At 41.5% G+C, this 17,624-nt stretch overlaps 1 protein-coding gene across 1 annotated transcript in view; it reads left to right on the top strand.

The window, feature by feature from the left end:
- The first annotated feature begins 1,091 nt into the window (after positions 1–1,091).
- Positions 1,092–17,624, top strand: part of cspg4 (chondroitin sulfate proteoglycan 4) — a 65,310-nt gene continuing 48,777 nt past the window's right edge. Inside the window, exon 1 of the mRNA XM_086074354.1 lies at positions 1,092–1,221. Coding sequence (XP_085930480.1) covers positions 1,149–1,221 — 73 coding nt within the window. The 5' untranslated portion in view covers positions 1,092–1,148. The remainder of the gene's footprint in view (positions 1,222–17,624) is intronic.

The raw sequence follows: 17,624 nt of genomic DNA, 5'->3' as shown, positions 1-17,624 counted from the left end.
TAAATAGAGTTCCAAAGTTTAATAAATTAGACAATGATGGCACTGCACTGGTCTTAAGTCGCCCCCCCCCCCCCCCCCCAACCGGAAATGCTTTGTGCTGGTTAGGGGGTACTTGGCTGAATATTTACGTCAATGAAAAAAGGTTTAGAACCACTGGACTAGGCAAAATGTGACTGACAAATATTTCTCATCATAAGTGACAACTTAACTCATTCAAACCCCAAAAAGTATAAATCTGTTTTTAATACTTTGTCCTGCACGCCCAAAAACATTTTTTTTTATGCTAGAGCATACAGAAGGCTTTGATACAGCTTCTGACATGAAGAGGCTGCTTAAAGCAATGGTAGTTAATACAAAAAACGACCAGCAGATGGCAGCAGAGTATAAGAGATCAGTCAGGGCCATTTGCTCTTTTCCTCAGTGTTTTTAACAGGTTTGTGAATAATGCTAATTGCTTTTTAACTGAAACCGATCCAAATATACTTTTTTTTCCTGATGAAAGAAGAGACTTTAATCTTTCTTTTAGTCGGTTCGATTGTTTATAGCAATAGAACAGAATATTTTGTGGACCTTGCAAAAACAGTCAAAATCCAGTAAAACAGCCGGGAGCGAAGGGGGTTGCTTCAGTGAAAATGGCTGGGCATTCACTCCCAATGAGTTAATCAGACCCAACCCAAAACACAGTCACATATGACCAACCCAAATCACCTTGACCGGAAACTCATCATTATCATTGAACTGTTTGAGAGTTTCTACAATTTAAAACCATTTAAATATCATGATTGCCTGAGATTTCTATTCCCGTTATTTCCCATGGGAATAATCCTATCAGAATGTAAACAAATCCTTCTCTTTCACATATGCGTCTCAAAATGAAGCGGAAAGAAAGCGAGACAGGAAGTCATTCTTCAGCCTTGGAACATGTGTGCAAGTGGGTTTGAAAGCTCTGAAATGGGGGGGGGAGGAGGGTGTCGAAGTGGGTTTGGAGAGAGGGGCGTCGCTCTCCTGGCCCCTCCCCGGCCCGGCCCGGCACGGCCCCTTCGCACAGAGCAGCATCGTGTAGTAGGTCCCCAAAGTAGAAAGTCATTCAGGCCCCGGCGAATGGAGTGTGTCTAAGCACAGAGGACTTTAACTGGCAGCACTCAAATATGAGATCCTCGCAATGTGCCCTGGTGGGCGCCATCCTGACCCTGCTCAGCCTCACTGACCCCAGCCATGGAGGTAAGGACCACTGCTAATTACTGTGCTCACCCCTCCCCTCCCTTTTGCTTCATCCACATCTGTTCCACGTTGGCAGAGACCCCCCCCCCTGATGTTTGAATTCAGGTGCAAGTCCAGGATTTTATCTCTATGCAGAACTTCCTTTTGTGGTCTTATTCTCACGCCTGATTCATTGCTCAGCATTTGGATGAAATTCAAGCGAGCGTCTGGTCCAGACTCTTGAGGTCTGTTTTCAATCCAGCGCTTGCTCTTACAATGTCTCCTATCGCGCCCCGAGAAGTGTTTGCGCATTGAGGTTCTGCTTGTCAGAGGTCAGCAGCGAGAGAGGTGAGAAGATGAAGGCGGCGGCGGCTATGAATCGTTCTTTCACAGGGAGAGCGAGCACCGCAGGGCCCACGTTTCAGCGTATCCACGCGGAGGTGGCGGTGGCGAGAAGGGGGGGGGGATGAAAGTAAGAGTGCAGTGTGAGTTTTGACGAGGAGGCGGGGGGGGTCCATACAATGGCTCCACAGTGCGCAGGCACAAGTCAGCCTCAGTACCTTTATAAATGTGACTTTGCACTTCCTCCACAGGGCAAGTAGAGTATATGCAAGGATGCACAGCGTGAATAAGCATGCGACGTATGTATTGGGTGGGGTGGGGTGGTTGGGGGTGGAGCTCAGGAGAGTTCCCTTGTGACTTTCACACATACATGTCCTGTATTCTAAAATGATCAACTGTATTCATACTTTGGTCAGTACGGAAGATGATTAGGGCCAGTGAAGAGGAAAAAAAGGGTTGGCAGGATTCTCACTTTATTCTCAGAATTCTGACTTTAATCACAGAACTCTGACTTTAAAGTGAGAATTCTGACTGTGACGTCGAGGTATGAATTGTGGGTGGAAGTCGGAAAGTCAGAATTCTGAGAATAAAGTCTGAATTCTCAATGGGGAATTCTGACTTTAAAGTCTGACTTAAAAGTCAGAATTCTGAAAATAAAGTCACAAGTCTCACTTTAAAGTCAGAATTCTGAGAATAAGGTCAGAATTCTCAATGGGGAATTCCAGGAACCAGGAACTGGACTAATTCAAGAATTTTTAAAAAGCTTTTCTAAAACAACACATTTTTGACCCATGAAGGCCACCGTACTTCTAGATTGCAGTCAACAAAACCTTGTGCACTAGTATGACCAATTTACACGCTGAGTTTTTTCTTTTCCATAACTTTCCGGCCAGAGGGTAAAAAATATGACAGCTGAAATGCTGTCAACGGCTAAAGACTGTACTTAAGTCAGAATTGGCAAGATGAACATTGGGCTTGGGGCGGCTGTCGAAACCCATTGTCTCGGTCCATCCGTCCCGCACCACAAATTGCACTGCGCAATTCCGCGCGGGGCAAAGCACTCCCATCAGCTTTGCGCCGTGTGCACACAGAGCGACGCTTTGTTTGAGAGTTGACGCTCGGCCGGAAAAAGCTCGAGTCAATCTGTTAGCGGTGTGAAAACAGTCGTATGCTTTCATGTTTGCTTGTTTACAGGGGGCGATAGGGGCGGAGACTTAAACCAAGATACAGTGCAGGGGGGCAGGCTAGACTGGGTGTTGGTATACTTAGTATTGATGGGCCATTTTGGTGGTTCTTCGTCATTATGATGGCACTTGGTATGCTCAGAATGTTTTTAGGAGGTACTTAGTGTTAAAAACACATGAACAAGACTTCACCAAATACTACTTTCCTATTAGCCAGAGCCTTGCTGCCGTCTTGTAGCATGTCATAGAAAAAAAGAGCCAAGTAAAAAGCAGATGGAAATGTGATTGGGCAGGGGGTTCATTGTGCATGCAGAAAATAGTTCACAGGGTGTCATTTTCCACCAAAACCCCGATCAAATAATCAAAACAGCCTAACAGAGGACTTTTTCTTCATCTACAGTAATTGTCTTCTGGTCCTGATTCCTCCTGAGTGGCTAATGCAAATGCTGGCCAGATGTACCACAGTCCCCCGATTAAATTTAACCTTTGCTTGACAAAATCTCCGCCACCAGCTGTCAGGATGGCGAGTGAGAAGGTTCTCGATCTTCCCGGTGTTTACATCTTCAAATGTCACAGGCCGTGTTACCACATGACGTCCTCAAGAAGCAAGCGATGGTCAATCTGTATCTATTTAGACCGTCTTGGTTCAATCAGAAGCAGATTTTGAGGTTGGGGGTGGGGGGGGGGGGGTGGGGGGGCGTGAACAGGAGCCCAGAGAGTCATGTAATAACATTTTCCGTTCATTTTCTGCAGCCCACAACTTTTCCACAGTTTTATGTCCTCATGTTACTCCCTGTGAGGATCTGCTAGACGATGGAAGGAGTGCGAGTATAAGCAGCGGCTCAGCAAAATGAAGACACAAAATGGGATTGCTGAGGAGCTGACGTTGTTTAACATCTGTGCTTCCGCACACTCACAATCTTATTTTGCCTGTCGAGATGGAGTATCACGACACCAATCCAATGAACAGAAACAAGGACAGCAAAACAGGCATCCTTATTTTTCTCCAGAGCGAGCGATTGCACATTGCGTCGCGTCTGTATCTGAAATTGGATATGACATATCACAGCACTCCGCAGCACGCTGTGGTTTTTTTGTATCTATTACGACTTTCCTTGAACTTAAGCGGTAACGAGGTTTGCAGAAAAATGGTGAGGGGGCCGTTTCCCGAGTGTAACTAGATCAAGTCGTGTGTCTGCTGATGACTCTCTTGATCGGAACAAGACGTTTGTTTTAGGTATCTGCTTGTGGATGGATGGATGGATGGATGGATGATGGCCAGAGGTCTCAAACAATGGATGGATGAATGGATAGATGATGGCTAGAGGGCTCAAAAACTGGATGGATGGATGGATGGATGGATGGACGGACAGATAGATGGATGGATGGATGGATGGATGGATGGATGGATGGATGGATGGATGGATGGATGACGGCCAGAGGGCTCAAACAATGGATGGATGGATGGATGGACCGTGGATGGACGGACAGATGGATGGACGGATGGATGGATGGATGAATGATGGCCAGAGTGTTCAAACAATGGCTGGATGGGTGGATGGATGGATAGATGATGGCTAGAGGGCTCAAAAACTGGATGGATGGATGGATGGATGGATGGATGGATGGATGGATGGATGGATGGATGGATGGATGGATGGATGGATGGATGGATGGATGACGGCCAGAGGGCTCAAACAATGGATGGATGGATGGATGGACCGTGGATGGACGGACAGATGGATGGACGGATGGATGGATGGATGAATGATGGCCAGAGTGTTCAAACAATGGCTGGATGGGTGGATGGATGGATAGATGATGGCTAGAGGGCTCAAAAACTGGATGGATGGATGGATGGATGGATGGATGGATGGATGGACGGACAGATGGATGGATGGATGACGGCCAGAGGGCTCAAACAATGGATGGGTGGATGGATGGATGATGGCTAGAGGGCTCAAAAACTGGATGGATGGATGGATGGATGGACGGATGGATGGATGGATGACGGCCAGAGGGCTCAAACAATGGATGGATGGATGGATGGATGGACAGATGGATGGACGGATGGATAGATGGATGAATGATGGCCAGAGTGTTCAAACAATGGATGGATGGCTGGATGGATGGATGGACGCTAATGACCTACATTAGGGACAGTTACATTGTTGGTGTGATGGATAGATAGTCTTTCATAGATTGACCAGAAAATTAATGGATGGGTGGATCGGTAATAAGATGGATGATGACAGACCTTCAGCTTAACGGATAGATGGATGTTGGGCTCTCCAGGTGGACAGATTGCTGAATGAATAAGACCCATGCAACAACAAAAAAAAAATATTCAGTGGTGTAAACCGTGACTGATTACAAATTAGTGTTAAATGACCCGCTTTTAATCCTTCTGGTAAATTACATCACTTGAGTAAATTAGTAAGAAAGAAATTGGTCATCAAACAACAATAGAAACATACAGTGATGCAATTGCAAAGCTGAACTAGAGAAATTGGATCCAGAGTGTGCATATGAGCCCTTTTATTTCCCAGTGGGTTTCATGTCACTATGGCAACATGGGAACAATAAATAAATATGGAATCTGCCTGGGCTCCGTGAAGCGTCTCTATACAAGGTCTCTACGCACAGGACTAATAAGTCCATTATTTGCTTAGAGATATTGATGAGTTAGCGTTATTCTGGGGGCCGCTTGTCCACAGACACACTCGGCGACCCCCTGCTCGCCTCTTAGTTTAAACAAGGTCGCGCTGGACCAAATCCAAACACGAAAATCAGGAGTGTCCATAAATTTGCTGTATCCACAGCATGGAAGTTTGTTTGAAAAAGAAGGAATGTCCAAAAGCTCACCAAATTCAAGATATATCCTTCAAATTGTTCCTACTTACGATGCTTGAAAGGGGAATCCACTCAATAGTTACCCCGGAACGTTAAGGTTGTAAGTGGCAGCGGGTGATGGCTTACTAATTATATTTAGCCTAAAGATAGCCAACTGTTGGTATCACCAACCTTATACAGTACAGCTGTTGGATTTTATATACGTGACCTGAAGCAACCGGGCGGACGGACTGCCACGGTCGTGATTGCACTCCGCACCTCCAATAATGGAAATGTTTCGTGTAACAGGAATAACTTTTTGTCAAACGGGTCCTTGAACGAGATGCAGGGCTGCTGCTATACTTCAGGCAAAACTACAGCGAGCATATCACTGAATTATAATCACGAGCATTAGAACCCGTGCCTTAATTAGTCGTTGGGTGGACTTATGGCGCAATTAGATGCCTCCTTCAACTGGATGGATCCATTAAATCCAATTTTGTTCTGTTAGAATTTGATTTGCCAGTGCGAGGGTCATTGGACAATGACAAAAAAAACTGATAGAAAACATGAGTCAGAAATGTATGAGGTATGTTATCGCATAAGAAGTCGAATCAAAAAACATATTTGGAGGTTCAAGTGACAGATATCCAAATTCTAAGCAGATGTTTGTCATTGCGCCGCACAAGGCTGGCACGAAGGCTGGCACGAAGGCTGGCACGAAGGCTGGCCCCTTTTGAAGGCCTCTTCAAAGATGCAACCTTCTTGTCACTTTTTTTTTTTTTTTTTTTTTTTTTTTTATTAATTTTATTTTTTAATCGGCTGTACAATGTGGCTGTCCTTCGCATTCACCCACTTCCAAACATTAAAAAAAAACAAAAACGTTTTCAGTATAGCGGAGATTTTGACTCATTTAAACTATATCAAACTTGTGGGACAGTTATATGCTATTTGCCAAAAACGCGGGTTAAATCAAAACAGCAGCGCCTAATCGTCTCTCAAATGAATTAAGGTGTGGAGAAGTATAAAATAAATAATAAATATTGTTGCTGCTATGTGAAAAACACTAATACATTTTTGGGATGTCTGCCTTCAGTTTCATACCAAAAACATAAAAATAAAAAATTATAATAAAATGTATTTAGTTATTTTTATTAAAAAAATATATATATATTTGCATTCAGTTTCATCTGAAAAACATAAAAAAAAGAAAAGAAAAAAAAGAAAAGAAAGAAAAAAAATGTGCATAAGTGTTTTTCACATAGCAGCATTCTATTTGTTTCCATTTTTTTCTTTTTTTTAATTTTTGGAATGTTTGCATTCTGTTTCATCCCAAAAACATCAAATTAAAAAAATGGGAAAAAAATGGACTTAAGTGTGACGATATGTTGAAAGCATGTTTCTGAAGAAGTATCCAAAAATAGAGATGGTAAAAAAGTAAACTAATAAACTAAACTAAAATATTCTCCTCACCAATTGAATATAAACCTCGGGTCAGAATCAAGCATCTTTGAGATGCGCCTCCACAGTTTCCTAAGTGTCGTCTGGATTCCTTGCTAACCCTCCAAAACATCTGTATACCTTAAGCTCATAATTAGCTTTAGTGGTGCTGGCTGATATAAACAAACATGTAAATAAAAACAAAAAACAAGTGGGGCGGGTCATTTTCCTTCAGGGCCTTTCATTAGAGGGTTAATTCAGCCCCGTCTTAGTCATTCTTTGACGTTCCTATGAACAACCCTGTTCCAAATATCGGCCATTAACTGCGCGGTATGTCTTGATGCCCGGCGGCCAAGACGGCAAGAAAATAAAGAAAACGTCGAAAAAGCAGAAATAGCCAAACTTAACAATCGCCTTTAGATAGCAGACTTTTGTCCCGCTTGCAAATGATGGTTTATTCTCATTGAGATGCAGGACGATAACTAAAGAGCCGTCCGTCGCCCTGAGGACTCCTTGGCAGATGATCGTTCCCACATGGCTCCCGTTTTGATAGACAGCTCGGCTTATATTGGAGGGCCGTGATCTGCTTAGCAGGGGCCGGCAGCCCACACACAGTCCTCGTTTAGCCTTGAGGCGTGCGCACAAAAGAGTCGCTGTACATAAACACCGGCTGCATTCTGCCCCAGCACTCGCGGAAGGTGAAAGGGCAACTCATCTTAAGCCGCCGTGTTGTTTTTAAACGTCATCCGCATCAATCGGATAAGTCAGCGACGTTTGCCATAACGGGCCGGTGGGATTTTAGCTGCTCGAGTGGCAATTTGGAATGTTAAATTGTTGATTAAAAAAACGTGATTGTCGCGTCGCCTTGTAATTGCGGGGGAAATTCCGAGCATGCGGTTTTCGAGTGCCAGTGGCATTCCAACAGCTTGGGAACAGGGACTAATGGCGGGACTGCGGGCGGGGATAACCTCAATTGTTGTGACGTTAGCCTTACAGTATAAAACGTTTTTTAACATCACAATCTAAATACAAAAATATGACGGCGTATTAGGGCCACATAGAAATATATATTTTTTAGAGGGTGGGGGCAATATTCAGAAGAAAAAAACCTCGCAAATTTGCCACTTTTATAAGTGGCAAATGTACAAGCTTTTTCTTGCAAATTTGCCACTTAATAAAGAGTCTATAAAGTGGCAAATTTGCCACTTTATAAAGTGGCATATCTGCGAGAAAAAAAAACTCGTACATTTTTTATACGCACAAAAATACCAACTTGCTGATGAACATTTTTTTTCTTTAAGTCTGTGTAGATTCTCGTCATCCATGTCACGGTAAAAATTTACCTTCAGGACCCACAAGCCGCATTGGAAATCAAAGTGCTTTGTGAAAGGCAGGCTTACATCCGCCGTCCATACAAAAGCAAAGTCAATTGGCGTGTTTGTTTCTGATAAGAGCTTTTTTTGGGAGGTGGGGGGGGGGGGTTTAGCATCCAAAATGGAAACGCCAGAGAAGATTCTCATTGTCACACAACTGCCAAGTTTTCAAAAAGAAGGAATTATGCATGACCAGATGTTCTGATACGGCCCTCTGTGGTGCTCCATTTATTTTTTTATTTTTCCCCAAAATGAACAAAGAAGATTCCGTTCTGTTTTTTGCTGCCTTTTTATCACTGGAAATACATTAAAATGATAAAAACAAAATGCGCAGTGCGAAATGACAACCACCCCAATCCGCCGTCCAACGTCCCGAGCTCATGACCTTAAGTCCGATATCGGCCACATCGTCTAATTTAATCAAGATGTCGTTATATGGACATGATGGCAGGGGATAATTTAACAATCTAATTAAAGAAGTGAGGATGACATTTCAGAAACGTGTTGCATGTATGTCACAGGGTGGACAGAATGAGGTTGAGTGTGGCCGCAAGGGACGATACAGAAAAACGTCCGTAAAGGGCGCAAGTTCGGCCCTTCGATTCATGTCGGACTTGGGCAGAATTCACACTGCACATTTAGCTGCCACACTGCATTGCTGCCTGAACTGTGTGGATTATTTTTAGTTATTTATTTCTACAGTGCAAAGTTTTATTTATTTCTACTGTGCATCACGAATAACTGTGGAACCAAGAAGCACATGACTTGAAAAAAAATAATAATAATAATAAAAGAGCAATGATGATGACATTTCCGAATGAACAATACTGAGCTCTTAAAAAAAAAAAAAAAAAAAGAAGCACATGACTAAGCATGCCTTTCATAAGAATAACTGGTAAGGAAATTTGCATTGCTACCTTTATGGCACATCTTCGTTGTTTGCATGACCAATCATGCCGGGACATGATCTGCCTATTTGGACATGTGCTGATCTTGAGTACGCATCAGAGCACTGGACTTTTTTTTTTTTTAGAGTTTTAAGAGCGCTCTAGTGTGGTCTAGCGTGATTCCGCGGGAAAAGCTGCATGACTCACAGGAAACTGAGTCATTGCCTTGTGTGTTTGGAAAAAAAAAAAAAAAAAACGTCTCCAACATCTGGAGCTGTCTTGAGTTTGAAATTGTCCCTCTGCTTCTCTTTTGCCTAATATAGACAAAACTAGTAACATTGTGATGAGAGACGTCCGCCTTATGGCGAATGCGTACATCTCGATGTTTAGCACGTCCTATTTAGCACGCGTGCACGCATTATGTCTGGAGACATTTGCCCCGATAGGAACAATGTGATCGCTCACATGTGAAAATGAGTCACTCGTTTAAAATTAGCCCGCAGGAATCAGTCTGCAAGTGGAGGGACTCCCTCCAGACTCCAGGCTGCATGAGTCACTATCATGAGGCTGAGCTGCTTCATCATGTGGCGGCGGCCTATTAACTGTGCCACATGCTGCATCTGCATGCTAACTGGCGACCATGCTTGGCTTATTGCTACTGTACGTGTTCAGAGTCCGACATGGCTGTGTTGGGCCACCCAAAGATCATTCACGATGGCCAAATCAGACCACCGGTACAAATTTTATAAATAAAGCAAAAAAAAAAGTGCAATTTCTGAAATTGCATGGGAATGCTGAAAGCTAATAAAAGCTAAATTCATGTGTAATGCTTGTGAAATGCTTATAAAGTAAATCGAAAGATAAATTAGTCAGCTGGAATCTTCGTACCACTTAAGAGTCGTTTTTTTGGTCTCCTTTTGGATACTAGCAGACAGTAAGAGTGGCATAGCTCAGGTGGTAGAGTTGCAGTCTCCCAAGTAACTAGCAGAATGTACTCGAAACATTTCCTTCTAAAATTGACTTGGAATTTCTGAGTGAAAAAAAAAATTACTAGGTTTGTGTTCTCTCATACACTGTAAATATACTTTGAGAAAAAAATTACTTTATACTTTATATTTTCCTCTCTTCCAAATGTAAATGTAAAATGTAAAATTTACTCTTACAAAATTTACTGTGTGCTAGCAAGATTTTTCTATAGGTGTTCTCGGTCATTTGACCGTCTAATTACAACTTGAGATCAGAATGGAATCCGAGACGGTTAGGGATCGGGCTCGGGCTAAAAATAGGCTGCATTCAATTTGTAAAGGTTAGGAAAGGTGATACAGGCTTGATTAGGTACAGTGTACGCGTGCATGTGTGTTTTCTCTGGTTAACAGCGTGAGGGGCCGCGGTAAATGCCATCACGGCGGTGGGCGACATCTTAAAATAGCGAGGAGGAAATGACGCGTGCCGTCAAGTTGGGTGTGCAGTCGCAACCGAAGCCTGGAACAGCTGCACAGGGGAGCTGAGGCAACAACTTCGTTGCAGACAACAAGCTCCTTGTGCAATCACGCTGAATATTTTACACGCTTGTGGCAACGCGGGCACAAAAAAAAGGTTCAACGCGCTTCTCTGGGTTTAAAGAGGAAGGAAAAGCGACAACTGTCGGAAAAAGGACGATGATAAGAGTCTATTATTGGACTCAAAAGGTAGTTGCGCTTGTTTATAGTTTGAGGGATAAAAAAAAAAAAAAAGTCAACATTTTAGATGTGTTTGTGTTGCAGCCTCATGTACATCCATCCATGCTTGTCCTCATGAGGGTCATGTTGACTTTGAATGAGAGGTGGCGGACCACCTGGACTGGTTACCAGCCAATCGCAGGTCACAAAAAGACAAGCAACCCTTCACATTAGGGATGAACGATTTTGAAAATAAATAAATAAATAATTGTGATTTATTTTTATTTATTTTTATCAATAAACAAGCTTCAATTTTGGCCAATACTTAGGCCTGTGCAATTAATTTAAGTTATTACACTCCAAAATTACAAAGTCAGCATAATCGTAAAAAATATATATTATTAATACTAATGTTGAGATGTTTGAGATTTGCACCTTTTTTAAATATGAAAATAACTAATTTAATAAATTTAGTTTCATCCAAAAGGAACTTGCATAATTCTAGATACATTTTATTTGTCTTAATATTTTTTACATTTAAACAGTTTTGTGTTTGTACTAAAAAATAAATGATCGTCCTAATCGTGATTTCAATTATTACCAAAATAGCCGTGATTAATATTTTCTTCATAATTGAGCAGCCCTACCAATACTAAACTTTTTCCCCCCAAAGACTTCAAGTTGTTTATTGCCAGTCTCTTAATACTTATTTTTTTATCAAACCAAATCATTTAATTTTGCTATACAAACGTCCGCTAGCTTCATGCTAACACACAATGCAAAACTCTATAGACTAATGAATAGCGTCTATGTTGCAGTGTTGTAATACTTCAACAAAAATGGTGCAGCAACAAATGGACAGAAAATATGGAAAAAGTGCTCTCAATCACAGGCATATATTCTTTACCCTCTGTGGAGAGAAAAACATTACAGCATCTTAGTCTTCTTTCATCTATTTCATTATTACTATACGTTTGCATTAAGTACAATATTATTACATATTTTTGTTGTTGTTGTTTTTGGTCAACTGGAATGTATTAATGACAGTCCTAGTCATTAACTTATTAAACACTTGACAGTTAACAATGTTACTTACAATGTTTACTTATAAACAATGACATCGCCATGGCCAGGTTATTTATGTTCCCATTATTTTTTACAGTAAAAACCTTCTGCTGTATCTTTGAGTGAGATTGCATAATGTATAAATATATAGCGGCTGCATTGGAAACATACATGCAAGCTGTTAGTTGCAGTCACATCACATCACGGCGAGTCTATAGGGGGAGTTGTGTTCATTTATTGAGCAAAGAAAGCAGCTGGAATTCTCGCTCCCGTGTCTGTAGGGGAGGCGACACTCTTATCTTTATGTTTTATGCATGTTCCAAATCAAAGGAGACACTTCCGATGGGCTACAGGGAGAGTGTGTTTATATGTGAGTTGACGTGTGTGGCCTACTCTCACATTGAATTGGTGGAAAATGTAATCCAAACTTTACCTAAAATGGGATTATCTGGGATTAGATTCCATCTAGCGGACAAAGGTGTCCCTACAAACTTCGGGCATACAATCATTTCCCCCCCCGTTTGCTGCCGGCTGCAGGCAGCTTCAGATAACAGCAACAAAACAAGAATTCCATTCGCGCCATCAGCATTGCAGATCTGGAAATCATATTTCGGTTTATGTCTTCAGTACGAGTTTGCTGGGAAAAATCACCATGTTGTTCAATATGGAGTGTTTTTGTGGCAGGCAACTGAATAAGGGCGCTGGCGTTTTTAACTAGAAACTTGTAGATTGTAGAACAGGGATGGGCAACTGGCGGCGACACTCTGAGTGGCGCCTTGAGTCATTTAAAAGAAATAAATGTTTGCTTTTTTTAGGGCCATACATGAATAAAATGTAATTGTACATCCACTCCAGTAGGTGGCAGCGGTGTTCTCATTGTCATAGTGTGTGTAGGAAACAATAGTGGGGTTTCCATCCGCCCATTTTTATACGAATTTTCAAGAAATGCAAAAATAAAACAATGGAAATGCTAGAAATTCGAAAAAGGGCCCAAAATTAGCACACAAAAAAAAGTTTTTACGCATGGACGGGGTGGATTTTGAAGTGTATCGAAAAAAGGAAAATGTAAATTTTTGTTATGGAAACGCTGACAAGACCGGCTACACCTCATTTTGACCGGTAATTATGTCACACGTACGTTTGTAGTCACAAAGCAATGGCGGATGATAATGATGGGGGGGTTAAGGCGAAATAGAAATCTTTTTGTTATTAATTATAGAAGCGAATATTAATGCATTGCAATTTTAGATGGAAAACCACAAAGTAACGCTACGGTTTATCAAGAAAAAGAAAACAAACTCATACGACGTCATTGCACGGCGCAGTCACTTCCTGTTTTTCTTCTTCTTCTTTTAAATTACTGGTGATCACATCTCTATGGTGTATACCGCCACCTGCAGCGGCAGAATCCCTTCTAAATATTCGCAAAAGAACAACAGAAGGAAACGGGCATAAATTGTATGTTGCGCACTTTCAGTAAATTCGCTTTAAAAAAAATCGAAACAATTGGATGGAAACCTGACTACTGCAAATAAAGTTATTCAGCAGATTTAAATTTCTTTAAATCTTTTTTTATCCATTTCAGGTGGCGGCCATTTTGCTTTGTACAGCCACTTGCTGTCGACCGAAAACGGCTGACCTGTTTTCTGGGTTTGGTCATGTGACGTTCGCAAGCTGAGCTCTTAGGCACAGTGATGTCATTTTCAGTGGCCAACAAGTTGCAAAAGTAACCGTACGTGTTAATGTGTCGCCCCTCCGCTGACTTTTCGAGCTACCATTTCTTATTGTCTAAAATTGCCTACTCCCCCCTTTTTTTTTTTTTTTATTACTCATGGACATTCATATGCTAACAAAACATGATTCAATGTTAACTGGCAAGCGGACACAGTCGAGAAAGTGAAGGCAGAACCGGACATCAGCTCAACATTCCCGAGCTTGCGGCCGGGCTGAGTTGGAGCCAAAAGATCTGAATTATCTTTTCAGGCGCTTCCAGTGGAAAGGGAATATATAACAGCTGCATAAAAGCATCCGTGGTTGCAGGATTGTGACTTCACCGGAGTCTGCTTTGTCCATAAACTCCTCCTGATGTGAAGAGGGGAACTGTTATAGTCATTTTCATTTATCTGCCATCTTTTAAGACCGAAAAAAAAAGTGCAGAAGGAAAGCGAGCTCAGCATGTTGGCGGTTACTGCCGAGCTTCTTTTTAATTTCAATCCAGCCTTAATGATCACATTAAAACCATTTATGAGAGCGTAAAGACTCCTTTTTAAGGGTTTCTGTGGATCTCCTGGTCACTGACGGTGCCGCGGGATCAGAGATCAGAGAAGACTGAGAAAGTGAGTTAGCCTCCAAGGAGATTACTTCCTTTTTTTTTTTCCTTTTTTTTAGAGCTCAGTATTGTTCATTCGGAAATGTCATCATCATTGCTCTTTTTTTTTTTATATATATATTTTTTTTATATATATATATATATATATATATACATATATATATATATACATATATATATATATATATACATATATATATATATATACATATATATATATATACATATATATATATATATATATATATATACATATATATATATATACATATATATATATATACATACATATATATACATATATATATATACACATATATATATATACATACATATATATATATATATATATATATACATATATATATATACACATATATATATATATATATATATATACATATATATATATACACATATATATATATATACATACATATATATATATATATATACATACATATATATATATATATATATATACACATATATATATATATACATACATATATATATATATATATATATACATATATATATATATACATACATATATATATATTTTTTTTTTTTTTTGTGTGTGTGGGTGAGTATGTGTATGTGCGTGCGTGCGTGCGTGCGTGCGTGCGTGCGTGCGTGCGTGCGTGCGTGCGTGCGTGTATTTGTTAGCTCACCAGAAAACCTATTAGAAAAAATCTCATACCGTTCACCTAAACCGAACACCAGGAGACCCGAGGGGACCAAAGAAAACCAAGGAAGGTGAAATCCAGCACCGACAAGGAGATTACTTCCGATTGGAAAGTTAATGGATTGTAGTTTCTTCAGGATTTTCTGACACCAGTCCGAGAACTTTTCTAACACACCTCATGCGAACCAATGTGATTTCATTGCAATCCAAAAATTGCAAAAAAAAGAGAAAAACAGTAGCTACCTCCAGTCTATTGTGTGACAAGTGGCCTCAACCGCAAGAAGAAACGGAGCCTCACAGTTGGTAATGCTGGTGTGGTACGAGCATGTAAATGCTGTCGCCCGGAGAAAATAAACGCTGGATGTCAGACAGCCAAGTGGAAATGCAACAATAACAACCATATTCCTGCCCATGGATTTTTATATGACCAGCTATCTATAGTACTAGCATATTTTAGTTGCCTTTTCCTTACCACGGGTATTTTTAAAAGCGCATATTTGTCTACGCATTTTATACATAAGAAAAGCTTTTCTTTAGATTTCAGATTGTGACGACTGCTGCGCGGGTGTCGTTTATTGGCAGTGGTCTCGATGCTTGCAAGAAATCCCAAAGTGATCCAACAGTAACAAAAAAGTCATACAAGGACACTCGGGAAGGACACTTCGTCACATATTCCATTTGGGCGCCTTATTAAATTGCACAGCTGTTTTAAACCGTATCCCGCACAGTGAACTCGTACGGCGGGATGGTGGTCAAACCCGGGTCACGACAGGCCATCAACTACTGATGGTGGTCGCCGTATGAACTCCTGAATTACACGACATCGCTGCGATGAGCTCATGTGGAAGCGGAGGCCCCGAAAAAAGTGAGAACGAAAAAAAAAAAAAAAAACGGGCTGGTGCGGGGGCGTATTTGAATGTCAGCGAACTCTATTGTGGAATTGAGGAACGCGGCGTTAACTAAGAGCAGGTGCTCCGTGTGTCACGTGAAATTGATTTCCTTACCGTGAAATGTAGATAAATAAAATAGTTCCAAGCTGCTGAATGTGCAGATTTCATACACTAATTTTTTTTTTTAAATTCTTAGTGGGGACTAGCAGAGGAACGCTGTGGTGATGCGCAGTTGGGGGGTTTGATTGCCAAACTCAACAAACCCGGCCACGTGCGGCGCCACCCCGCCCTGCCACGCCCGATCTGGGCTGCCTCCTCAAAACGTTCCTCACAAATATATATATATACCATAGCTGGTAGTGACGCACATGGAAAGCACGGCCTGATTGTAGAACTGGAAAAGGTACTGAAAGGGACGACCTTCTTATGTTGTTGTAAAGCAATTCGGCAACGGTGATGCTAAACGCTAACATTTACAAGAACGTGTAACATGAGTCGTTTCCGCCCACATTCCAAAGACGTGCATGGCAGGTTAATTGACGCAGGTCAGGGTGTACCGTGCCTTTCACGCCCGAAAACGGCTGGGATAGGCTCCAGCACCCACCCCACCGAACCCCACCCCAGCCCCCTTTAAGTTAAGAAGATGGATTAGCTGAGTTCTTGTACTTTTACGGTTTTACTCGTCAGAGTCCAATTGATGAAGATGAAGATTAGAACATTAATGTCCCCTTTAACACAATGAGACAAAACAAGTTTGCCTGTTGTGAAACTCAAAAGGAATGGCGATGACTTAGACGATGCACAAAGAAATTCTTTGGGAAGACACCAAGCATTTTCGCGACCACTCGACTAAATAAGATCATGTTTTGGCCGCCACATCTAAGACCTTTTGTTAACAATTGCACTCTTCATTGGATGCAAACTCGTGCCTTGAGAGCTGCACGGCTCAGAACGCCTTTGCGTGTGATCCGTGCCACTGCGCAATTCCCCAATTGAGTTTATTTCCATTGGCCTTTTTTTCTTAGTACATCTGAGCGGCAGCTGGCTGGTATCGAGCGCCTTGGGCTGGATCATTGAGAATTCAGCGACGTTTTACGGCGCGGCCTTCGTTAGGAGGCACAAAAATATATATATGTGTGTACAAGTTGGCTGGAATCAGATTCAAGCTCATTGAAATTCCAATAAACAAGCGTAAATATATTCATAACTAAAGGGGCCAGAATTCATTTACATGAGATTCGCACAAGGGGATCTTGAGAGGCTTTCCACGTGTGTGCTGCGTTACATGCCTGTTTTGAGCGCATTAACATATCTGGGATGCATCACGCTTCCTCCGCGACAGCTACGACAGATCAAAACCATGGAAATGAAAGGCCTCTGTTACAAGGTGGTGCACCGTTAAAAATGAACCTGGTCTGTGTTATGCACATATGTTCACCAGGAGACTTGGACTTTAGATTTTTTTTTTTTTTTTTTTTTTTTTTTTTCTGACAGTTCACAGAGTGCAGCCAATCTTGTTGAGTGCTCGGAGCACTCAAGTTGGGCAAACCTTGCCGGGTAAGGCCACACTAGCTTTGTTGTTGTAATGAGTACTCTTAAGCAGCCGCAGTAAAACAGTAAAAAGGAGGATGGATACAGGTGTTAACAATGGTGAGAGCAAAGGGTTCCGGTCCGTTTAGGCTTTGAAGATACACGTTAAAACACAACCTGCTCCAGATTGTTGATTAACGATTTAG

Source organism: Leptonotus elevatus, chromosome 4 (assembly GCF_054856555.1).
Source record: "Leptonotus elevatus isolate MCC_2025b chromosome 4, RoL_Lele_1.0, whole genome shotgun sequence".
In the NCBI taxonomy this organism is placed as follows: domain Eukaryota; kingdom Metazoa; phylum Chordata; class Actinopteri; order Syngnathiformes; family Syngnathidae; genus Leptonotus; species Leptonotus elevatus.
This window is presented reverse-complemented; position numbering and strand designations above follow the sequence as displayed.